Source organism: Podarcis erhardii, assembly GCF_964252035.2.
Source record: "Podarcis erhardii genome assembly, chromosome: 5".
Classification (NCBI taxonomy): domain Eukaryota; kingdom Metazoa; phylum Chordata; class Lepidosauria; order Squamata; family Lacertidae; genus Podarcis; species Podarcis erhardii.
The window spans coordinates 94,981,393-95,007,240 of record NC_138509.1 but is presented as its reverse complement, the minus strand read 5'-3'; the positions used below and the strand labels follow the sequence as shown (position 1 = coordinate 95,007,240).

General features: G+C 43.6%; 1 protein-coding gene and 3 long non-coding RNA genes across 4 annotated transcripts in view; 2 read left to right on the top strand and 2 right to left on the bottom strand.

The window, feature by feature from the left end:
• The window catches only part of LOC309342431, a 53,197-nt gene extending 35,286 nt beyond the window's left edge, over positions 1–17,911 (top strand). The window contains exons 2-3 of the long non-coding RNA XR_014156807.1: positions 16,277–17,289; positions 17,784–17,911. This is a non-coding gene — a long non-coding RNA (uncharacterized lncRNA). The remainder of the gene's footprint in view (positions 1–16,276; positions 17,290–17,783) is intronic.
• LOC309342213 (cytochrome P450 2J2-like) lies at positions 914–18,502 on the bottom strand. Its single transcript, XM_081862611.1, has 9 exons — positions 17,919–18,502; positions 13,336–13,498; positions 10,083–10,232; positions 9,720–9,880; positions 5,927–6,103; positions 4,344–4,485; positions 3,110–3,297; positions 2,495–2,636; positions 914–1,493 (listed from the first exon to the last, which is right to left on the bottom strand). The coding sequence occupies exons 1-9, from the start codon at positions 18,084–18,086 to the stop codon at positions 1,306–1,308; spliced, it is 1,479 nt and encodes a 492-aa protein (XP_081718737.1). The 5' UTR covers positions 18,087–18,502; the 3' UTR covers positions 914–1,305.
• LOC309342453 lies at positions 6,193–9,108 on the top strand. Its single transcript, XR_014156830.1, has 2 exons — positions 6,193–6,249; positions 8,867–9,108. It is a non-coding gene; the product is annotated as an uncharacterized lncRNA (long non-coding RNA).
• Positions 11,038–13,299, bottom strand: LOC309342439. The gene is made up of 2 exons (XR_014156816.1): positions 12,792–13,299; positions 11,038–12,483 (listed from the first exon to the last, which is right to left on the bottom strand). It is a non-coding gene; the product is annotated as an uncharacterized lncRNA (long non-coding RNA).
• Positions 18,503–25,848: the final 7,346 nt, after the last annotated feature.

The following is a 25,848-nucleotide window of genomic DNA, read 5'->3' as shown; positions in this document are numbered from 1 at the left end:
CGACCATGTCAAAGGCTACTGACAGGTCTAGAAGAATCAGCAGCCCCAACCCGCCTCGATCCAGCTGCCTGTGGAGATCATCTGTTAGGGTGACCAGAGCTGTCTCGGTCTCATGACCAGCGCGGAAGCCGGAGTGGAATGGATCCAGAGCCGATGTTTCATGCAGAAACCCATCAAGCTGTTCAGCAACCGCTCTCTCAATCACCTTACCCAGGAACGGAAGATTCGAAACCAGGCAGTAATTGGATAGATCTAAAGGATCTAATAATATTTTCTTTAAGAGCGGGCGCACCCCTGCCTCCTTCAGTTCCCCTGGGAATGTCCCGGTGCCAAGGGACAAACTAATGATGTCTCCTAGGGGGGCCCGCACCTCATCTGGACATGCTCTAATCTGCCAGGACTGGCATGGGTCAAGAGGACAGGTGGTGGGCTTTCCAGCTCGGAGGAGTCTGTCCACATCGGTTGGGGATATCCGGTCAAAGTGGTCCAATACTGGACCCGAGGACAGTCAAGGAGGCTCCAGTTCCGTTATTGTATCCAAATTGGCAGGGGGGTCACGGCGGAGCAACAGGACCTTCTCTGCAAAAAAGCTCGCAAATGCCTCACAACTGTGTGTCAAATTGTTATTTAAATTTGGCTGTCCCTCGAGGGATGTTAAAGACCTAATTATACTAAATAATTGTGCCAGGTGAGAGCTAGCAGATGCAATGGAGGCCGAGAAGTAAGACTTCTTAGCGGCCTTCACTGCCATCTTGTAGGTTTTCGTAAAAACCCTATAAAATGTTCTTGAGGCTCCGTCGTGGGCACCCTGCCATACTCACTCTAGCCCCCTGAGGTCCCACTTCATTTTCCGGAGCTCCTCGGTAAACCAGGGAGCCCGGTTTCGACGGGGTCGCAGAGGGCGCTTAGGTGCGATTTGGGCGCTTAGGGAGATTTGAGAAAAGGAAGGGGAGGGAGAGGAGAAAAGGTTGCGAGAGTAAGAATGGGGAAGCAAAGGAAGTTGTCAAAAAGGAGGGAGTAAGGAGGCATTGGGAGAGGGATGAAGATGAAAGCAGGGGCATGAAAGGGCCTGAAGAAATGGAGGAGATGGGGTGAAGGGGAAAACGGATGCAAAGCAGAGCTGCAGAAGATAAGAGAGAAGTGGCTTCAGAAATGGAGCTGCGAAGGTGAAAAGAGACCTCAGTAGCTGCATGGGATGAGATGGGAAGGGAAGGGGAAATTCTAGGGGGTTCATGTGTCAGGAGTGGTCAAGGGGGCGCTAAGTGGAGGAAGCAGGGGGGCAGCCCCTAATATTTTCCTATTTTCTTATGTGTTGAAGCGGGGAACAGCACAGAGTTTATACGGATGGGGCTGTGCTATAATCCCTATTATAGCCTCTTGATTGAGCTCTTTGACTCCTTCTGGCAGCTGGAAGCTGAATGCCCTCAGCAGGCTGGTCAGGAAGATGAATATTTCGATCTTTGCCATCTGCATTCCCAAACAAATGCGAGCCCCTGAGGAGGAGACAAGAAGAAGGCAGCAAGTGAGCAAGAATTTACTTTCCCATGTTCATTGCTTTGTAGCTATAAACATTCTGCATAACACTTTGGCAAAATAGACATAGTTAGGATAGGGAAAACATCCAGGCTGCTGTCAGTTTTCTAGCCTGGTCAGTGCTAACCTTTCTTTCTTCTTGTTATACTTATGTTTGTTCTGTAATTTGAAGTTCCCTATCTCATATCAAGGAAGATACATTCGGGAAGAGGATGGATTGAAGATGAAGGGTCCTGTGGGAGGGGCAGGGCAGACATCTCCCAGGGCTAGAAGCCAGTGTAAGAGGCTCTAGCTCCAGTGAGAACTGGGAGGGCTCACTTTTCTGTGTGCAGAATAAGGGTGAAGATTTAATTTTGATAGAGGACTCTGTAATTTCCTTTATTTCTTTTCTATTTTTTCTTTCCTATTTCTTTTTCTATTTTCCCTTTTAGATTAGTATATTTTTATTGTGTCTTATGTATAAAGCTTTTTAATAAAACTTGATTTTAAAAAATGAAAGGAAATGTTTGGTCAACTGCCCAAATCAGCAATGCAGAAAGGGGTTAAGACCATGGAGCAAACTCTCCTGCCAGGTTTACTTCACCTTGGTAGGAACTAGCATTGCTGCCTGAAGAGAAGTTGGGTGGCTTGCAGTGGTGATGTGAGATGGGGAACAGCACTATCCTGGCGCTGGCAGTGCTGCCTCTCTCAGGGACAGGGCAGGGGTGGCAAATGTTGGGAGGTGCAGATGGAGACCACATAAGTGTATGTGCATGTGTGGGTCCCAAGCCACCAACCTAGAGATCCCCTTAACTTGCCAGTGCCTTGCCCCATTCTGCTGACCAGCAGTGCCACTCCAGCCAGAAAGGTGCTCCTTCTGCTCCGGCCCACTCCCTCCTGTGCTGCTGCTGATGTCATTTCCTGGAAGCAGACCACTAAGCACATCTACAGATCACAACATAGCTTGGTCTTCTGCATTTACCTGCACCAAAAGGCAGATATTCTTCTCTGTTCACGAATTGTCCATCCTTGTCCAAAAAATGATTTGGGTTGAACTTTGCAGGTGTCTCCCATCGTGCTGGATCAAGAAGAACAGAGCGCAGATCGGGAATAATCATAGTCCCCTGCAAATAAGAAACAAGTGACTTGGAATGCATTCACATCAATACTTTTTTTTAATTGTCCCACACTATCCCAAGACTAATCATTGCAGAGACTGATCTGAATTATTATTATTATTATTATTATTATTATTATTATTATTATTATTATGGTGGGTGGCTTTGTATTCATCACTGTAAAAACTTTCTGTACAGGCAGGAACACAAGAGGGCTTTCCCCCACCTCTTTTAAAATGAAAGCTCACAAGCAGGCTGAGACCTCTGGCCACTACATGCTTCTCCCCTGCCACAATTGCCCCATGGAATGGCACTTGCCAATGGTGAAACCTGTCTGCAGATGGAGCTCCTGCTCTTGCCCTTCAGATTTTTGACTAGACAGGAAGTTCCTGTACGGCTGGGTGCATCTCTCAATATGAAACCTTCTGCTGCTCTTTGTTCTTGGGCTACAGGAGTGCAGCTATATCACAATGTTATACCTTGGGAATGAGAAAACCACGCAGCTTCAAATCCTTTGTACATTGCCTAGGTAAGCCAAAAACACCGGCAGGTTTAAAGCGCTGTAGTTCATGAATGACAGCGTTAGTGTAGGGCAGTTTCTGCTTGTCTTGATAGCAGATTGAGTGAGCAGAACCTATGACATCTTCTATTTCCTTGTGCATTTTATCTGAAGAGAATGATGGAAACAGAAGTTTTATTGTGAATACTGCTTTTTATTTCAGATGGACATTTAATTCCCTTGAACATATTCCATAAATCTCTGTGAATGAGTCCCAGTTTCTTGCATTTTTAGGTCACCTGGTCCTCCAAAGAGCTCGTCTGTGTACATGGTTCTTCCCCACTCTAGATCCCAGGTGTGAAAAGGCTGAAAGTGAAGCTCACCGCAGTTGTTTCTGGTTACCAGAGCTGGCTGGATTTGCTGAAGGGCTGGGATCAAAGGCTGTCATATATTCATTCTCCACCCCCAGCCCTCAATATTTCTTACTTAGTTTCATTAATACTCATTTCCTCATCTGATCTTTGGCTAGCATCACTCATATAAAGGTAAAGGTAAAGGACCCCTAGATGGTTAAGTCCAATCAAAGGAGACTATGGGGTGCTTCGCTCATCTTGCTTTCAGGCCTCGGGAGCTGGTGTTTAGCCACAGACAGCATTCCGGGTCATGTGGCCAGCATGACTAAACCACTTCTGGCACAACTGGACACCATGATGAGTGCCAGAGCACACAGAAATGCTGATTACCTTCCCACCGCAGCACTACCTGTTTACTTACACTGGCATGCTTTCGAACTGCTACGTTGGCAGAAGCTGGGACAGAGCAACAGGAGCTCACCTGTCTTATGGATTCGAACTGCCAACCTTCTAATCAGCAATCCTTAGAGGCTCAGTGCTTTAGACCACAGTGCCACCCGCATCCCTCATGTAATGGTGCACGGAGAGGCAGGAATGAGGCTCAGTCACTTATCTCACAGCAGGGGCATTCTTGTACATTTGCTGCATAAAGAAACTGCTAGCAGATTTGCAAAACAAAACAGGTTGTGGAATGGAATCAAACTGGAGGGGGGAATGCGTTGATTCCTGCATTGCAGGGGGTTGTATTAGAAGACCCTTTGGGTCCCTTCCAACCATACTATTGTAGGCTTCCTTATGAAACCTTTAAAGAACTATGCTCCACCCTAGTGGTCAAGAGAAGCCCTGGCTCTCCTCTCTCACCTTGGATACCTGGATGACTTGCCAGGAGGAGAAGCGCCCATTTCAGAGAACATGTAGTTGTGTCCGACCCTGCTACAAAGAGGTCAAAAATGCACTGGGCCAAGTTTTCTTCATCATAGGTGGACTCTGGGTCATTCCTGCTCTGGTGTTGAAAATGGGGAAAGTGACATGTCATTTACATGCATTACATTCTGTCCTTCAGCACTTTATCTTCTTTCCCCCACTTATTACCATACCACCCACACATGCTTCATGAGAGGTGGGGTGTCCTCTTATAGTGCCTAAGGTGAAATGGGAAGCTGCTGCCACCCCCCCCCCCTTACTGTTGCTGCCCTCACTCGCTGGATCATCACCTTTTCGTGGTGAGTGGGCTTGCACACTCCTATGACCCTTGTGAGTGAAGCCATTGGGAATCTCGTACTCCCAGCAGGGTCACCCAAGGCGGTAAGGTCAAAGGGGAGCAGCTAGACAAAGAATGACCCAAGAAGTCATCAACGGCCGAACAGGTGGGTGATAACAAGCGGTATGTTACAACGGCTGTAAAAGTGGATGAAAGCTGCAGCAGATAAGAATTTACCGGTTGCCATGACAACTCATGCCATCAGAACAGAGCCTTACTGCAAAGACTGTTCATTGGTCAGTGTGCACTGATTTACAGACATAAAACAAATTCACGTACAGGCGTCTTCCAAAAAACCCATCCCAAACCCAAACACCAAAAGTTCCATGGTGATCAGCATATGGTAACAGGGGCAGGATTGTGAAATCTGGAAGCCCTTAGTCATGAAACAGCACATGGACGGTGGATACAGATTCAGTCATTCTGACTCAAGGAACAAGGCAGTTGAGCAGCTTGGCAGCTGTATCCATGACCGAGCAGCCCTTTTTAGGATCTACTCTGCTCACTCTAAAATGGGGGAGGGGCTACAAAAGGTGCCCTAAACATAGTCTGCCTCTCTTTTTCCCTGACTGGATTACCATGCCCAGTGGGGTCCCCACCCAGCGGTGGTAAAAGACAATTCAAGTTCCTGAACAACATTCAAGTTCCTGAAGAACTTGGAACTTGAATGCTGCAAACCGGGAAGTCAATGTTTCGGTTTATGAACTTTGCTTCGGAAGCTGAATGTGCTCCTGAGCTTCCATTTTCACTGTTGCACTGCTAATTTGTGCCCCCCTCCCCCATTGTAATCAAAGCCTTCCATTTCCGATTGAAGTGTTCTGAGGTGATATTTGGAGCTTATATTTGGTGCTTTTGTTTTTGCTATTTTTTGCTTTTTTGTTTGTGTGTCTTTTTCATTTTTGTGACTGTAGTTGACATGGAAGGGGGCAGAGAGAGATATTGGTGTCCTGGCAAGAGATTAGTATTCACTTATATTTATTTTTTATTTTTTGTTAAAGATTTCAACATAACAATTAATCAAAAACATATCATCCTCATTCCCCCCTATTTTCCCCTCCCCAAAAAGAAAACCAGCCCTCCCCCCACCCCCCAGACTTCCCTCAGCTCCTCTCTCTGTTCACTCATAACATGGAATATAATAATTCCTTGGATGAGCAGCATTTGGTTTCAAGCAGATACTTACTTTCTCCATCTGAAATAGATAGAAATCAATGAGATCCTGTGGCTCATACAGAGACTGATTCTCCTTATGCTTCTCTATCTCCTCCTTTGCAAATGAATGCACCATCTCCACGCAGGAGAAAACCTTCTTGTGGGGCCCTGGGAGATGTTTCATGAGCCATGGGAGCATTTCATAAAGCTAAAGGAAAGATAGCAGAAATGCTGCCATTACCATGAGGAAGCTTGTTCAAACCATTTGTGCTTTGGAATTGCACTTATAAAACATGTTCTGCATTATTCTTCAGGGCTAGCATATTAATTTGAGTCTCACTAAGAAGAAGGAAGGTGTCTATAGGGGACTTCCGGGTTGGTGCCTCCGGTAATGGCGGAATTCCTCTGATCGGGAGGAATTTGCCCCGTGGGAATCTGGGTCTGGCCGCCACGGCGAAGGCGGAGACCCATAAAAAATCACAGGTGGGAGAAGCCTGTGAGCGTGAGATTCGGCAGGCACCTTTTGCGCCTCCCCTACTCTCAGGGAAACCCGGTTTCGGGGGTCCGGAGCGATGTGGGGTGAGCGGCGTGGTGCTTCGAATCGTCTGCTTCTTCCACAGAGCGATGCCGCATAGCTGTTGCCAGAGAGCGCTGACCTTTTCCTGTGGACAATTTGATTTTAAAGTAATTACCCGTGAGTAGAGCTGAAGCGGGAGAATTGGATTTTTAAAAGTTTAATTTGGCATTATAACGGGGAGGTTCAATACAGGAAGTCCGCCTTCCCCTTTTGTAAATAGACTGAAGCAATGAGGCTGCAAGCTGAAGTCTTGGAAAGCCTACTGTAAAGGACTAAATTTCCACTGGTAAAGAACATTAAACCCCCCCTTGGAGGCAGGAGAAGAGGGGGGAAAGTTGTGGATTGAGTATGCCTGCAGGAGAGAGTGAAGAGAGCTAAAATACTGCCACTCTGACTCTGGAAACGGGCTGCTAGCAGGACTGACGTCTTTTGGAATGCTTATTGACAGTGTTTAGAACGTTCATTGACAGCTAGCTAAATAAGAGAAATACATTGTTTCTATTGTCTCCGGCTGCTTTTAAAAAGGAGTAAAAGTAACTGAAAATTGAAACTAACTTTGGATTGTTGGAAACTGTGTTTAAAAGAGGACATTACTGATTAATATAAATAGAAACTGTTTCCCCCTAGTGGAAGCCTTTGAAACTGGTTGCTTTACAAGAGCTGGGCTAGGGGAATTTCCAGCTGCAAGATAAAGAACTGTGAGACTCTGGGACTGACCTTGAATTTTTTAAGTGTTATGGCAAATGGAAAGGAAAAAACAGACCAGTCAATTGCTGAAAAAACATTAAGGTCTGGGAGGACTTGGCAGCAATCCAGGAGAGGCTCAACATCAGGCCCCTCTGCCTCTTCTGCTGCTGCTTTTGCATCAGTACACTCAAAATCAAGAGGAATGTCGACAGAAGAAGCCTTAGCGGCTGCATTAGATAAAATAAATGATTCACTGGAACAGCTTAACAAGAAAACAGACACAATAAATGTGAAAGTGGATGTTGCAACTATTAAAATTGACTTAAATACAGAAAGTATAAATAATTTGGGACAAAAGGTGAACACCAATACAGAAACTATCCAGAAATTGATACAGGAATCTACTTTGATACGGCAGACTGCGGAGGAAGCCAGGGAGAAAGCCGTTGCTGCTGAATGTAAAGTAACACAACTTGAGAGAGAGAGAGTCCCAGCCCTACAGAGGCAACTTGATGAACATAAGTTGACGCTTGTTATGATTGAACTTAAAGAAAAACAGACGAATTTGAGGATCAGAGCCCTACCTGAATTGGAGAAGGAAAGCTTGACAGATTTTCTCATACAGGAATCTGCTGGCTTTTGGGACTTGGACTTGGGCCAAGAAGAGTTTAGAATTGTGAGGGCCTTCAGACTTGGAAGAGGAGGGAAAAAAGAGAAGAATAGATTAAGAGACTGCTTGATCACCCTTCGAATTAAAGAAGAGAGAGATAGAATCTTGGGTTGGCATTACCAGAAGAACCTAGAAGTACAACAGTCAAGAGTGGACATTTTTAAAGACGTCCCGAAATATCTTGTGGATTTTAGGCCTAACTACGGAGATATTGTTGCCCTGCTGAGAAGGAACAAAATCATCTTTAGGTGGGAGTTTCCCCAAGGTCTATCCTTCAGTTTCAAAGGAAGGAAAACAAAAATAAGATCAGTAGAAGATAAAGTAAAGTTTTTGTATAAATACGAAGAAGATCTACAGAAGGGACTTGGAAAAGAGCCAAGAGCATCGGATAGAAGATCACTAGGATGAAGTTGATGGACTATACGGACTATACGGAACTGGCGGAAATGACTGGCAGAATCCGAGACCAGGGAGAAGAGTCGGTGGAAGAAGACTGGAAAAAGTTTAAAGATTATTTACGGAAATACTGTAAATTTAATGAATGTTAGAAAATTGTTGGAATGAAGTTATATGGCTTTAGTAGAAATGTTATAAGGAATTAAGTATAAATAGATTAATAGAGTATTAAAGATGAATGTTAGAAAAATGTTGGAATGAAGTTATACGGCTTTAGTAGAAATGTTATAAGGAATTAAGTATAAACAGATTAATAGAGTATTAAAGGGAAAATAAGGTTAGAATGTGCTAAGATAGGATAGAAAACAGAGGAAGATGGAAAGAAATTGCTGAAATAATTAACAGAAGTGGAATACAAAAAGGGAGGTGTGAGGAGGTCGTGGAAATAAGTGAATGAAAGATAAGATATTGAAATTATTTGACGTTTTTTAAATTGTTTTTGTTTTGTTTTGTTAGTTTAATGTGTTAGTGTTATGTAGTGTCTGTGTATTGTATTGTATTGTTCTTTTTTATTTTTTGTAATGTTTAAATTGTTGGAAAAGTAATAAATATTATTATTATTATTATTTTAAAAAAGGAAGGTGTCTATAGCTTCTCTGGAATCCCACAATGATTGGATTCTGTGAATTATCCCTAGCTGAAAATGTGAAAGAAAACTATGGCTCAAAATATTTTTCCAGCTCCCCGGCATAATTTCAAAACTGGGCACTATCTCAGGACCTCTCCTGGAACAAGCTAGTGCCCTTTTGTGGTAGTTGGAGGTGGGTGGAGAATTGGGATGGGGGAAAATTCAAGTACGGTAAGTTTCATGAGTACTTTTTTTTTTTACAGATTAGAATGGATGTAGAAATGTGGAGAACTGAACTTAAATTTGAGGAAAGGGTTTAGTTGATCATCCAGAAGGGGGCTGCTTTCCTCAGCAATAGCGATAGTGCTTGAGTTGCTGGTCTCTCTTTCATTAAAAAAGAATTCCAGCCAAGTGGTGGCTGCAGGGGCCTCACCATGGACGCCATCATGATTGCCACTGCTAGGTGGGTATAGAGTAGACACATTTAGTTTACTATGATGGCAACAAAACTATGTAATTCCCTTCTTGAGAAGATTATTTTGTTCACCTCTGTTCCCTTTGGTGGGCTCTAGATGACCTGTTCTCAAGGTCATTTTTCCATTTTTGTCCCATCTTCCCTCTAAAGAGTCTCCTGTGGTGGACAAAGTCTTCTTTTGTTGTTTTTTTATGGGGGGTTTTGGTGTGTTTTTTATCTCAATGATAATCATGAGCAATTGATCAGGCTGTGAGATAGTAAGTGGCCCTTATCTCAGATCAATTTAAACCTGATCTCACTTCTCCAACCCTCTATCAGAATATTGATTTGTGGTATTAAAGCCCTTGGGAGGTATTAAAGCCCTTTGGCAGGAATGGAAATGACTACTCACAGCATAACCAAAGCTACATACAAATTGTAGGATAAATTCTATGGCTTCTATCAGCTCCTGGAACCGTTCATCTTCAAGAGCAAACCGGTGCCCAAAAGCCACAGCACATATCACGTTGGAGACTGAAGTAGCGATGGGCATGGAGGGGTCAAGTGGCTGTCCTGCAAAATAAAGTTATACTAATGTTAGCTCAGCTGGTCCAGTTCATACTGAGAGTGGGGTTTCATGGTGGACAAGAGAAACTGCTGGGATCTCCATTAGGAACCAAGAAAAGCATATCACATTCCTTTCTAAAATGGACAGAGGTAGGACACAAATATATCTCCATATGCCAGCTCAGCACCATCACTTAGCATCACATACCCTTTGAACGTGCAAAAGCCTCCACGAGCTGATGGGCCTCCTCTGCTACTTGCTGCTCCATGCCTTTCTTTTCCCGCCACAGCTTCCGCAGAGTAACTACAACAAAGCGTCTCTGTTGCCTCCAGGTGTGACCATTTGAAAATGCAATACCTATGGAAAATCAGTGAGAAACAACAACAATCATACCTCGGGTTAAAGTCGCTTCGGGTTAAATCTTAAATCTTTTCAGGTTGCCTCCCACGGCGACCCGGAAGTAACGGAACAGGCTACTTCAGGGTTTTGCTGCTCGCACATGCGCAGATGCTCAGAATGACGTCACAGTATCAGCAAAAAGTGAGATTTCTCGACAGCTCTACCGTTTTGATTTTTGAAGAGAAAACTGGTATCTGATACAGTGTGATGTCGACAAGTTTAGATCTTTCCATGGAAGGCCATCACGATCAAATTTCACTTCTATCTATCAAGCTTCTGGTGATGCTATTGGGAAAAGAATGGAAGTGGTGGAAATGGAAGGAGCTTTTTTCTTTCTCTCTTGCTAAATTAGGATGGAAAATCACTGCCTACAGGAAATGGGATCACACGATATAAAACTGGGTGTAAAATAATGAATACACAACAAGTAAATAACTATGGGTTATTTTTTTAATATTGTACAGTGGTACCTCAGGTTACATAAACTTCAGGTTACATACGCTTCAGGTTATAGACTCCGCTAACCCAAAAATAGTGCTTCAGGTTAAGAACTTTGCTTCAGGATGAGAACAGAAATCGGGCTCTGGCGGCGCGGCGGCAGCAGGAGGCCCCATTAGTTAAAGTGGTGCAGGTTAAGAACAGTTTCAGGTTAAGTACGGACCTCCGGAATGAATTAAATACTTAACCTGAGGTACCACTGTATATGACTACAGTGCAGAGATTCCTGTTTAAATAGAAATGAAGAATTTGTTTTTTATAAAAAAACAACAACATGGAGGAATGGTTGGAATTTTTTGGGAGATAAAGTCACCATACTGGAATGGAGGAGGACTATTGGGTACACACTTGAAGGTGATAGCCGGCTGGTGGAAGACCCTGTGTGAGAGGCAGAGAAGGAAAGATCTCCCAGGGTGGGAGACTGGGGGAAGAAAGGGAAGCACCCAGGTGAGAGCTGGGAGGGTCCACTCCCTTCTGTGTGAGACAAGAGTTAAGATCTACCTTTGAGAGAGAGAGCTTGGCGTTTCTTTCTCTCTTTTACTTTTTTTGTTTGTTTGCTTAGTTAGTGTTTCTGAAAAGTTTCAATAAAAAGTATGGAAAACCAAACAAACCCAATTCAGCCAATTTTTCGACACTGTTTTTAAGGATATAATGTGTGGTGTCAACCAGTTACTACTTCTACTGGTCCAGCTAGACAGGTTTGGGGTTTTTTACTGAGGGTGAATTCTGCACCATATTTTTGACAAGACGTAATGCATCAATGGTCGATATATTCTGCTTTGTTAATTCTTCTGCAACGCTGCCTCAACACTACTGCATTATTTCTGTCTGGGGAAACTATATTGCAACAAAAGTGGGACAAAAACAAGTTTGTGCATTTGTAGTTTTCAGCAGAAAGTTAAAGGATGTAACAGAATCGAAATGAAACTGTATGATCACCTCAAAATCTTTGCAGGCATAAATAGTATTGACAATGAAGTTGGATACAACCACCTTGAAAGTATTATGAGCACAAATCATTATGAATGTGCAATTCAAAAACGTTTTCTGGGGGAGCCCTTAGCACCAGTAATAAACTGTGGAGTTAGTGAAAGGAATTATTAGGCAGGCCAGCCCCACAGTAATTCACATTGTGTCTTTCAGAGTGAATGTCCCTGTTCTTTGGAACTGCATTCAGAATATGACTCTGCACTTTCCCAAAAAAAGGAAGACATTTTTCCCCCAACAAGCTTTCCCAGTCGTGTACAAAGGTCACTTCAATAGGTGTATACCTTTTATTGTTTTAACCCATATTGAGTTGTTGTTGGTTTTTGTACTGTTTTAAAACCTTTTATAATAAATAATAATAATATTTTTTTATTTATACCCCACCCTTCCCAGTTCAGAAAACTGGGCTCAGGGCGGCTAACAACAAATTTAAAACACTTAATTGATGCAACAAAAAACAGCATAAAATACAGTATAAATCATGAATAACAATAAATTCAGAATTCAAAAATCAATTTAGGGGGGAAATCCAGCCAATTAACATTAGATGATCACCAGGGCTAGCTGGCTAAATTAGTCCTATTTGGGACAGAGAGGAGACCAGGGGAGAATTAGCTGTGGGATCCCAGAGCGGGTAGTCTTCATAAAAAGGGGAGGGGAGGGGAGGAAGGGGAATAAAAGACCAGGCTAAATTCAAATTGAAAGCCAGGCAGAATAGCTCTGTCTTACAGGCATTCTTAAGGAAATCAGCCCTGAGTGCTCACTGGAAGGACAGATCGTGAAGCTGAGGCTCCAATACTTTGGCCACCTTATGAGAAGAGAAGACTCCCTGGAAAAGACCCTGATGTTGGGAAAGATGGAGGGCACAAGGAGAAGGGGACGACAGAGGACGAGATGGTTGGACAGTGTTCTTGAAGCTACCAGCATGAGTTTGACTAAACTGCGGGAGGCAGTGGAAGACAGGAGTGCCTGGCGTGCTCTGGTCCATGGGGTCACGAAGAGTCGGACATGACTAAACGACTAAACAACAACAACACAGGCCCTGTGGAAGGAAGTTAAATCCTGCAGGGCCCTGGTCTCATGGGACAGAGCATTCCACCAGGTCGGAGCCATCACTGAGAAGGCCCTGCCCCTGGTAGAGGATAATCTGACTTACTTAGGACCCGGGACTTCTAAACTATGATTATTCATAGTTTAAACTGTTTTTATATCTCTGTAAATTGCCTTGAGACATACATGCAAGAAGCAATTCATAATGTATAAAGATGATAGTAACTATGTGATTGCAAAGTTCACATGTTATATTTGCCACATGAGTCCATGCCCAAAACATGTTGGAAGAGCTTGTTGAGAGAAGCAGTGTGTTGTGTTTCTTAGAGATGTCATAATCAATCAAATCTTCACACGTGCTGAAGCCAGGTTTTCATGCACCCAAACGAATGTGTCATATGATAGCATGAGGACTAGCCACTCTGAATGGCCTCAGCCCCTAGGTGTTGGCTCCTAGGTAATGCATTTCCCATTGTGTGCAGCAGTAATAGAGAACCAGTAGAAATTCTTATTCTTCACTACTTACCCTTTCCTTTTATCAGAGTCCTAAGGAAAGGAGTCTCTGGTCGCTCATCTAATTCTTCAGAGTGGTCAATGAGCGCTTCTTTCACTGCTTGGAATCCAGACAGTACTACAATGGGTAGATGTCCTATCCATAGGGTGTAAATATTTCCATGTTGCTTTCCCAGCTACCATTTGGTTCAAAAGAGAAAAGAGGAATGATGTGTTCAAAAAATGCAGTTGGATATTTCAACTTAAAACGAGAACGTCATCCTCCCTCACCTCTGCAGTTTCTCACTATGTGCAGTTCACTTGCTATCATCCTTTCCCCTCCTCCTCCTACCCCTCCCCTCCCTCCCTCCCTCCCTCCCTCCCATAATTCCAACCCATTTGTTTTACTCCCTCCGAGCCATGTTGCCTCTGCCTAGGATCAGAGCAGCAGAGACACTTCATAGTAACCAGCCCTCCTGCGACAGACAAGAAGATGCACAAGTCATTGCCAGAAAATGATCTTGCCACAATCTTTGTGTGTGCAGGGATGTGGAACCTGTAGCCCACCAGATGCTTTTGAACTGCAACTCCCAACATCCCTGACTATTGGCCATGGTGGTTAGAGCAGATGGGCATCATAGTCCAAAACATCTGGAGGGTACCAGGTTGGCATAAGCTGGGCTAGAGCCCTGGGTCAGTGTTCAGACCCACGGTGGGTCACAGCAGGAGCATCACCACCATAAAAATATATGGGAAGGAATTAAGATGATACATGTCTGGGCTAGAGAATATTACCAATTCCAATGTTTTAAAAGTTAATATGTTCATATCTGATGGTTGAGTAATTTTGTATTTTTTGAAGAGCTTTCGCTGAAAAAAGGCTCATAATTGTATTTAAGAAACAAACAAATAAACTAAACTATGGTCTGACAAAGAGTAAATGCTTGCAGAGGAGGCAATGGAAAGGTGCCTGTTCTGTTTGTCTCTTGTCTTCTCTAGTTACACGTGAGCTGCTGCTGAGAAAGGCTGATGTGCTCCTGCTTCATAGCCAATCGAACTTGTTGCCCTTCCGTCTGTTGGAAGGGGAGAAGTACACAGCATTCTAGACCAGGGATGTCCAACAGGTAGATCGGGATCTACTAGAAGATCGAGGTGTGTCTGTGGTAGATCTTGGGGGCCCACCAAACCCTCCTGAAAGCTCAAGAACTTTGGCTCCCTAAAAAAGCTCAACAAATTTGGTAGATCACTGCCAGTTTCTTTATAGTTACAGATAGGTAGCCGTGTTGGTCTGCCATGGTCAAAACAAAATAAAAAAAATTCCTTCCAGTAGCACCTTAAAGACCAACTCAGTTTCTTTATAGTGGGAGTAGATCTCAGTCTCTTGAAAGCTGGACATGCTTGTTCTAGGCCATGTTGCAACATGCAATAGAACAAAAGGAAGACAAGATCAAGAACATACTGTAACAAGCTGTTTTAATAATTCAGCTTCTTGTGTTACACAATGTGTTTTGGAGATGAGTGCCCTTCAACCAGCAGCTATGAACGACACACATAAGACATTAAAACTAGTATAAAGAGGCAAGATTCAGATTAATACTGAAAAGCACAAAACCATACAAAGTAGGATAATGGCAGCATGGGTAGCTATGTGAAATCAGGGGAAAACACAAGGCAACATAAAACGTTGTTGTATTTTCTATGGGTCAATTTGTAAGTGGTAGTAAGACTTCCTTTCCAAGTCCCATTAGTTTCACAGCTGCAGTTGGTGCTTTCTAAATGACTCTCTGAAGCTGATTTCACAGCACTGGCCTTGTAATCTTGGAGAGATTATTACCTGGAGACTAGCACTTACTGTAGGCTTGCCATACATAGGGAAAATTCCTGACATGTCCTGACAGGAATCGGCAAAATGTCAGGGAACGCCCAGATGTATGGCAACCCAATGGAAAAAGCTCAACAATTTCCTAAAAAATGGCAACCCTAGTTTACCGTAGAGATCCTTTAAGAAGATTTTGGTATTTTAGTTTATAATTTGTTTTTTATAAGTGCTTCTGGTTTGAGTGAAAAAGATTGAATAGGGCATGGAGGTTAGTGCCTGTTGAGAGGCTGCTGTGAATGAATGCTGAGGTCTGTCTTTTTTCTGTAATAATATTTTATTCTTTTTTCATATAGAAAGTTACATTTCTTAACCTTGGTAACCTCAAGGTAAGATTACTTGCAATGTGTTGTACCTAGGGCTGCCTCTGAAGACAGTTCGGAAACTTCAGCTAGTGCAGAATTCAGCGGCCAGGTTGCTCACTGGAACAAGAGCATATTACATCGCTCCTGGTCCGGCTGCACCAGCTACCAATTAGTTTCTGGACCCAATTCAAAGTGCTGGTTTTGACCTAGAAAGCCTTAAATGGCTCAGGACCACAATACCTCAAGGACCGCCTCTTTCAATATGATCTTACCCAGACCCTGAAATCATCTTCTGAGGCCCTTCCTTGTGTTCCTCCTCCATAAGAGGTCCAGAGGGTGGCAACACAAGAATGGACCTGCTCTGCAGTGACTCCCCGTCTGTGGAATGCTCTCGCCAGGGAAGTTCACCTGGCAAAACCTTCCTTTTTAACTAGGCCTTTGGTTGATTTCATTGACATCCTATGCCCTTTTAAAATGTGGTTCTTTTTTGTGGCGGGGGTGGGGTGTTATTGGGTGGTTAATAATAATAATAATGATGATGATGATGATGTTCCAATTAACAAAGAATTGGAACATATAAATTTTCCATATAGAAAGTTACATTTGTTACTCAAGAATTATACAGTGGTACCTCGGGTTACACACACTTCAGGTTACATACACTTCAGGTTACAGACTCTGCTAACCTAGAAATAGTACCTCGGGTTAAGAACTTTGCTTCAGGATGAGAACAGAAATCATGCTTGGCGGCGCGGCAGCAGCAGGAGGCCCCATTAGCTAAAGTGGTGCTTCAGGTTAAGAACGGACAGGTTAAGAGGCTAATGATGGGAGTAAATTAGCCTCACGAGTTTTCCCAGGGGATGGGAAAATGCTGCCTCGTCCGCAGTTTCCAATAAATCACCCCCGAGTTCGAAAGGAGGGGGTGGGGGCACTGGACGGAAAGCCCTCGAGTGAGTTTTTGGATCTTCGGACGTTACTTCTGATTGTGATCCTAGTTGCATTGCTCAAGATAAATAATTGGAGAAGAGTAAATGCACATCTTTCGAGTGAAGGAAAGGGTGTACTGATTGCTAATTAAATCGACCACTGAGAAGCTGAGTGACGGGTTGGACTGAACAGAAGACTACATCAAAGAATCACAACTATGTTGGTATGTTGAAACGGATCGGAAAGGGGGGGTAAACTTTTCACTTTTTCAATATGATTTACCTAACAACCCCTCCCCAAGAAGAACCGTCACATGACTGATAGCAAGTGAGATGGGAAAATAAACTGTGTGGAAATAAAATTATCAACTAAAGGCTCTGTTTTGCGGAAGATCTGGAAAGGTAACAAAAGGCTTTTGGATGACGCAGTTCTAATTGGGAACCGCCATTATGAGACTGACTTTGTTGCAAGATTTACAGTCAAAGGGGGAGGGAGCCACTGTTCTGTTATCATATCTGAATTCTACGTTTGATTTGGCAAGAACTCCCCTGGAAAGGCTGATTTATGGAGCAACTAGTCTGGGAAAGTTAATGAGCAGACGCTTAGACTGTATTTTATGGGAACTGCTGAAATGGCGCCTGCCGTTTGAATAGGACTTTTGGATCAGCGTGAAAATCCACACAGGACTATAATAATGTTTGCTTCAACTCGCTTGTGGAGATAACTCAGAGGTTATTAAGAAGAAAAAATGATAACAACAAGAATATTGGAAGACGGGATTTGTAAAAGATAACAACAAAGAGATGGAAAGATGGGACTTGTGAACATCAAAGCAGCAGAAATATGAAATGATTGGACCCTTTCTGAACTCGAAGCACAGGTACCCCCCCCCCAAAAAAAATTAAAATTCGGCTAAATCTTTGGAGTTTATTATGTATTGGTATAATTTGGAATTAATGTGATATGATTAGTTTGTTAACTGGAAATTTAACAAAGTTCCATCTTATCTAATTTGATCCTCTCTAACATGTTTCTTAATATATTCTGCTGTTTTCTTACACTTTAAACCCCGCTGTGGTCATTGCATATGGGAAATAACTTTTTATATAGACCGGAAAGGTTTTCCAATCTTCTTTAAAAGATTCTAAATTTGTATCTTTTATCAATTTTTGCCATCTCTGCATATTCCAAGATTTTCATAAAGCATTCTTCCTTTGAGGGTGTTCTCTCCTCCTTCCTCAGTTTAACAGTATACAATAAATATTTTTGATCTGTAGTTTTTAATGCGCATTTTCAACTTTTATATGGTTTTGTGCTTTTCAATATTATTAATAATACTATTTACATTATTACTATTTTTTGTATTGCTTACAGCTTCTGACAACGGAGGCTTATGGCATTTACCATTTTAACCCATGCCATCATTGAAGCTGAAATATCACAATTGTTGGGGGAAATAGATAAAACAATTGCTGGCATCAGACTGAGTTATTACTAAGCAATAAGTACCTGAATGAGAGTATTTTCATCAATCTTGAATCCAAACCTCCATGCGGCTCCAATGAGAGGAAGCTGGAGAAGTCCTGGAGGATAATGCCTGCGTGACCAGAGCTGTTTCAGGTAGTGCAGAATCAGAAGAGCCACCAGCAGAGCAATCAAAAGTGCCCATACCTCCATCCTTTTCTTGCTGTCTCTTTCTCCTTAATTCTTTCTAGGTTGCCAGGTCAGGTTCAACTCTCTTTCTCTAAGGAGTTTTTGCTTTCATCAAAGACATCAGCAGTATTCTCTGTTTTTATATGCTCAGTTATTAAAACCAATAAGCAACAAGGGGAGCAACAAGGGGTGTGACACCATTTGTAAGTAGCCTTGGAATGTGATACAATCAAAAACTAGTACAATCAAAGGCTATAATCATTTTAATATGTGTCACGCAGATGTGACAAAGTGTGCTTTATATCAGGCACATTGAACTCCCAAGAGACTGTGATCTACTTCCAGTACCCCGAGAGTCATCTGCTATTTAATATGGGTATCTTTCCCTCTTATGGAATTGCTACTCCTTGTAACCTGTGCCTTGGGAAGGTACCAATCTGATGTAGGCGTCAAAGCCTTCAGAAAGAACTCTGAGTTCAAGCTCTTATTAATCCAGCAATGAGGGCCAGGATAGTAAATGCATTACAATTGCAAAAGCCAACAAACTTCTACCTGCAGTTGAATCGAATCACAGTGCAGTACAATTGCTACTTCCACAGAGCACTTGCTAGTTGCAATCCATCAGGGGTGCCAACTTGAATAAAATATGGGGAAGGGGGCAAGTGAGCCCCACCTCGTATAATCAGTCACATAATGTGGCTCACGTCCACCATTAGAATGGCAATTGCCATTAAATTTGGGGGAGCAGGCCCCCTCAAATATTTTAGAGGGGCACTGAAGGGACCTCAGCCCCTAGTTCTTCGCTCCTAGGTAACCCATTTCCTGTTGAGTGCAACAGTAATAGACAACCATTGTTCTGGACAGCCCTTTAAATGTTTTCTCATAGTCATGAGGAAAGGAGTCGCTCCTCTAATTCTTCAGATGGCTAGGCAGCACAACCCCAGAGATGCCTCCTGTTGGCATTCCACTGCCCAAGGCAGCTGTCACAGCCTGCCTTGTGGGTGGACCGGCCCTCTGCTTCATAGCTGGTTATGATAAGAAACCCCCACACACCTTCCTGTATTTACAGCGGTAGCTGCTGGTGCTAGATTTTAGGATCTGTGGGTTGGCATAATAACACAATACTGGCATGAAGAGAGGGATCCAACGGAAACTCTGGCAGCAGATATTCAAAATGTGTGCTATATATTTCACTGCCTAATGGTCACCACCATATAATAGTCGAGTTCCTTTTTTCAAATCATTCCCAAAGGCATTCACCACATAATGGTCACAGGGCATTGTAAGCGTGCATGAGAATGCCTTGCCCCAATTCGGACCACCTATTATCCTTTGTGTGCCTGTTCACACGCATTCTGTGTATCCTAATCACACCAAAAACTGTTAGTAACAAGTAATAAGCAATATAAACATAATTATGTTTCTTCATAAAGACTGTTTCCTCGATTAAGGGTCGTTCCTTGGTTTTTCACCAAATAATCGTCGCACCCCCCCCCCTTTTTTGAAAAGAATAATTGGCATAAAAATGTGACAATTATGGTGAAATATGGTACTTAACACTAAACATATTTAAACATTCGTTTGTCATCATGATAAGCATTGTTCAAAGAGGGAAGGATGAAAATATATTTTGGCCTTTCTAGTATGTGAAGATGGATGAGACAGGAATTTGAAGTCATACTCTAGTTTACGAGCATTTTGTTTAGGATTTTCTGTTTTTTCAGTCCACATTTGAATGTCGGATAAACATCAATCCAAAAAATGCTCCAAAGCAAGACCCCTTAACACACTTAAGTTTCCAGTCCTTTAAGCTCACATTTCCTAGCCATTTCTATAGATGCTTATGGATGGATGTCAACCCACTTTAGCAACTAAATTGCCTATGAGAAATATTTGGGGGGAACTCAATGCCATTTTCAACTGAGATTCAGGAAAAAAGATGATGGTTCCAGGCAAGAGATTAGTATTCACTTATAACAGGGAATGTAATTATTCCTTGGATGAGCAGTATTCAGCTTCAAAGCTGATAAATATTTTCCCAGCTCCCAGGCATCATTCCAAAACTGGGCACAATCAGGGGACCCCTCCTGGAACAAGTTAGTGGCCTTTTATGGTAGGTGGGTGTTTGGGGAATTCAAGTAAGTTGACAAGGTGCCCCACGATATTCTTGTAAAGAAGCTGGTAAAATAATAATAATAATAATAATAATAATAATAATAATAATAATAAATTTTATTTATATCCCGCCCTCCCCAGCCGAAGCCGGGCTCAGGGCGGCTAACAACATGAGCCAACAGTGTGACGCGGCAGCTAAAAAAGCCAATGCAATTCTGGGCTGCATCAATAGGAGTATAGCATCTATACGGACTTGACTATGCTACCACTCAGTGGATTTGTAACTGGCTGACTGACCGAACTCAAAGGGTGCTCATCAATGGTTCCTCTTCATCCTGGAGAAGAGTGACTAGTGGGGTGCCACAGGGTTCTGTCTTGGGCCCGGTCTTATTCAACATCTTTATCAACGACTTGGATGATGGACTCAAGGGCATCCTGATCAAATTTGCAGATGACACCAAACTGGGAGGGGTGGCTAACACCCCAGAGGACAGGATCACACTTCAAAACGAACTTGACAGATTAGAGAACTGGGCCAAAACAAACAAGATGAATTTTAACAGGGAGAAATGTAAAGTATTGCACTTGGGCAAAAAAAATGAGAGGCACAAATACAAGATGGGTGACACCTGGCTTGAGAGCAGTACATGTGAAAAGGATCTAGGAGTCTTGGTTGACCACAAACTTGACATGAGCCAACAGTGTGACGCGGCAGCTAAAAAAGCCAATGCAATTCTGGGCTGCATCAATAGGAGTATAGCATCTAGATCAAGGGAAGTAATAGTGCCACTGTATTCTGCTCTGGTCAGACCTCACCTGGAGTACTGTGTCCAGTTCTGGGCACCACAATTCAAGAAGGACACTGACAAACTGGAACATGTCCAGAGGAGGGCAACCAAAATGGTCAAAGGCCTGGTAACGATGCCTTATGAGGAACGGCTAAGGGAGCTGGGCATGTTTAGCCTGGAGAAGAGGAGGTTAAGGGGTGATATGATAGCCATGTTCAAATATATAAAAGGATGTCACATAGAGGAGGGAGAAAGGTTGTTTTCTGCTGCTACAGAGAAGGGACACGGAGCAATGGTTCCAAACTACAAGAAAGAAGATTCCACCTAAACATTAGGAAGAACTTCCTGACAGTAAGAGCTGTTCGACAGTGGAATTTGCTGCCAAGGAGTGTGGTGGAGTCTCCTTCTTTGGAGGTCTTTAAGCAGAGGCTTAACAACCATATGTCAGGAGTGCTCTGATGGTGTTTCCTGCTTGGCAGGGGGTTGGACTCGATGGCCCTTGTGGTCTCTTCCAACTCTATGATTCTATGATTCTATGATTCTCTATCTCCTCCTTTGCAAATGAAAGCACCATCTCCATGCAGGACAAGGCCTTCTTGTGGGGCCCTGGGATATGTTTCATGAGCCATGGAAGAATTTCACAAAGCTAAATGAAAGATAGCAGAAATGCTGCCATTCCCATGAGGAAGCTTGGTCACACCGTTTGTGCTTTGGATTAGCACTTTAAAAACACGATCTGCATTCTTCTTCAGGGCTAGCATATTAGTTTCTCACTAAGAAGAAGGAAGGTGTCTATTGCTTTTCTGGAATCTCACAATGATTGGATTCTGTGAATTATCCCTAGCTGAAAATGTGAAAGAAAACTATGGCTCAAAATATTTTCCCAGCTCCCAGGCATCATTCCAAAACTGGGCACAATCAGAGGACCCCTCCTGGAACAAGTTAGTGGCCTTTTGTAGTAGGTGGGGGTGGGTGGAGAATAGGGTGTGGGGGAATTCAAGTAATTTCGCATTTAAAAGCAAATTTGCCTAATACACAAATGGAAAGACAGCCATCATTCAAAATGTACACTTCTCCATTTTTTTAATTTTTAATTGTATTTATTAAATCTTCCAGTTTGCCAGTCAAGTAATTCTGGTCTTTCATCACAAAAAAACTAAACCTTGAAGAAGGATGTTTTTTCTCCTTCCTTGTTTTCTCATTAAAGATCAATTACTTACATTTTCTGAATACATAAGGAGCTAGAAAATTAAAGTTGGACTGATATAAAGCAGTGTTAGAAACTGAGATATGAAAGCTCTGAGCTAAATGGCACCTTAAGCCTAGATTATGGGTGGTGCAACGGAATGTTTAGGCGTGCCTTTTTAATAACAAGAATACAAAGCTGAAAATGAATGAACTGCAGCTAAAATCTTATATTCATTTTTCACATGGCCTAGTCCTCATCTGAATACTGTAAAAAACAAAGCCCTGCTTGCCCTACCTGACTCCCTAATATTCTTAAGACAGTCTCTTCTCCAGTCTTCAAAGAGTGGCTGGAAGTGAGGAGGCAGAAAAAGGTCCTCCTTTCCTTCCACTCTGCAGTTTTAATCGGAAATTTTAGGCTTAGAACTGTGCCCAGAAGTCAGAAACTGCTCACACTAATGAAATTCCTTGTTTCAAATGTGCCTAGAACACTAATTTAAAGTTGTCTGTAGTTTCCCAGTCAAGTGATGCATACAAAAATGGAAATGCAAATAATATGCTCATGTGTGCCTAAAAATGCATACAGTAGTGAAAATAACACACAGGCCTTGCTTCGGGCAAAATTGCTCACGTGTGTGTGCATTAGGAGAAATTAGCACTAAAATGCTGATGAAGTTTCATGAGTCCTTTTTTTAAAAAGATCCGGAAGGGATGTAGAAATGTGGAGAACTGAACTTAAGTTTGGAAAAAGAGTTTAGTTGGGTCATACAGGAGGGAGCTGCTTTCCTTAGCAGTAGGGACAGTGCTTAAGTTGCAAGTCTCTCTTTCATTAAAAAAAATTCCAGCCAAGGTTTTGGCTGCAGGGGCCTCACTATAGGCACCATCATCATTGCCACTGCTCAACCCTCTATCCTCTTGTTGTGACGTGGGGTTTGTGATTTCAGCTCTCTTGACATAATATGCTGGAGACAGTTCTCTAGTAACACTTCTTTATTAACGCAACAAGACTAAAACTTGAGGAGGGGAGAGCTACATTTATAGGGACAGGGAACAAGCTAGAAAGGATACATTTTGGAGGGAACAATATCAGGCAATCACAGTCCTGCCTTTTGGAGGCAACCAATAAGACAGAGGATCCAAATACAGCAGCTTAAATGAACCAATAGTAGCTGTACCCTCTGGAACCAAAAGGCAGTTACTTTACCCTAATGCAAATACAGACAATAATAATACAGATATAAAATCCTTTGACTCAATACACAACACCCCTCCCCCCCTAGTGAGCACAGCAGACGTAATCTCTCAGGTACTGTGGGGTCCTACAACTTCTACTTGATCTCCTGACAACAGGTGTTGCCGGTTATGGATTGGGTGTCACCTGTGGTAGGAGGGCTGCTATAGGGGTTTCGTCAGGAACAGATGGAGTCCCAGACATCTCAGGGTCCCCTACCTGTACCTCATCATCCTGAGGACTAGCAGACCCTGGTTCATTTGCTGAAGCCCCTGGTGATTGCACCTCTGGGCCATTTTCACTCTGGTCTTGCAGCTCTGCGTCGTTAGCCAGGGATGAATTATCAGACTCCTCCCTGCTGAGCGCCCAGCGCCTCAGCTGATCTATATGTCTCTTCCAAACTTGCCCATTTTCCAAGGTCACATAATAGGACACAGGTCCACTAGCCCGGGTGACCACACCAGGCACCCACCGCGAACCTCGTGAATAGTTCCTCACCCAGACCAGATCTTCAGGGGCGAAATACCTTGTTGTGTCAGTCTCAGCCTGGGGGTTTGCTCTTGAATTACGGTTTGGCAATTTATCCGGGTGGACATAATCCAACACCGTTACCAATCTTCTACCCAAGAGCAGCTCAGCTGGCGACTTGCCCGTTGCAGTACATGGCGTCGCATGCTGCAAAAATAACATTTGCGCAATGCGAGCTGACCAGTTACCCTCCATTAAGCGCACAATGGATTCTTTGGCTGTTCTTACCATGCGCTCCGCCTGCCCATTGGAGGATGGGTGAAAGGGCGCGGATGTGACCCCTCTTATGAAGTTATCAGCCAAGAATGCCTTGAATTCTTGGGATACAAAAGCTGCCCCATTATCTGATACAATGGTCTCAGGTAACCCGTGGGTTGCAAACAGCTGCCTCAACACCTTGATTACGGCAGCTGATGCCATGCTAGGGACCATCACCACTTCTAACCATTTGGAATATGCATCGACGATAACCAAAAAGGCCTTCCCCTGGAATGGCCCAGCAAAATCTAAGTGCAGCCGGCTCCAGGGAGATCTGGACTGCTCCCACCAGTGAACTGGTGCTCTGGCCACTTCTGGCCGCACCTCTTGGCATGCCTTGCATGTTCGTACCCATTGCTCTATGTTCTGGTCCATTCCAGGCCACCACACATAACATCGGGCTAGCGACTTCATCCTGACCATTCCCGGGTGTCCCATGTGAAGCGTCTCAAGAACCCTGTTTCTCAGTGGTGCTGGGATGATCACCCTATCTCCCCACAGGAGACAACCCTTATGCATGGATAACTCGTGCTGCCTTGTCGCATAAGGCCTGAATTTGTCTTCATGCAGACCACCTGGCCACCCCCTCCCCACCCAAGTGAGCACACAGGAGAGAACAGCATCTTTCCTCGTTTTCTCAGCAATATCAGTAGCCGTTACAGGAGCCCCCGGAAGTGTTTCCAGCATCATTATGTGCTCCGCTGGAGCAGGATCCTCATTGCTCCCGCCAGGAAGGGGCGATCGACTCAGCGCAACAGCGTGGCACAACCGTTTCCCCGGCACATGGGTCAAGGTGTACTGGAACCCGTTCAGGAATATAGACCAACGTAACATTCTGGGGGAGAGAATTTGTGGCGTTTGTTTGTTCGGGTTGAACAACCCCAACAGTGGTTTGTGGTCCGTTTCAATGGAGAATGATGATGGCCTTAACCTTAGCATCTGTGGGGTGGATGCCTGATGCATCAATTTTAAACCCCAAGAATTCCACAGTTGGCACCCCAAAACTGCATTTTTCCTTTTTTAGTTGCAACCCCACCTCCTTGAACTTGAGCAACACTGCACGGACACGCGCAACCAGTTCCTGTGGGTCTTTTCCAGCAATCAAAACGTCATCAAAAAATGGCAAGACCCCCGGCAGACCTCTTAACAGGCGTTCCATGAGCCCTTGAAAAATCCCTGGGGCCACACAAACTCCAAATTGTAATCTGTTAACTCTGAACGCCCCTTTATGTGTGTGACAATAGTCTGTGCTTCCGCTGATTGTGGGGTTACTGGCAGCTGTTGGTAAGCTTGTGCCAGGTCAAGTTTGGCGAACACCTTGCCCCCAGCCAGTTTAGCCAACAGATGTGATACGACTGGAATGGGGTATGAATTTCCCCTGAGTGCCTTATTGATAGTACATTTGTAATCAGCACAGATCCTAACTTCCCCATTTGCTTTAAGGGGCGTGACGATTGGAGTCTCCCACTTAGCGGAGTCCACGGGTGAGAGAACTCCCTGCTTGACCAATTTATCCAGCTCTGCTTCGATCTTGGGTTGCAGTGCAAATGGCACTCGCCTTGGTTTGAGTCGGATTGGGGCCACCCCAGGGTCCAATTCGAAGTCAACTGGGGGCCATTTATAACAACCCAGTTTTCCATTAAAGAGACCAGCAAATTCTTTGTATAATGCCTCGCCCATC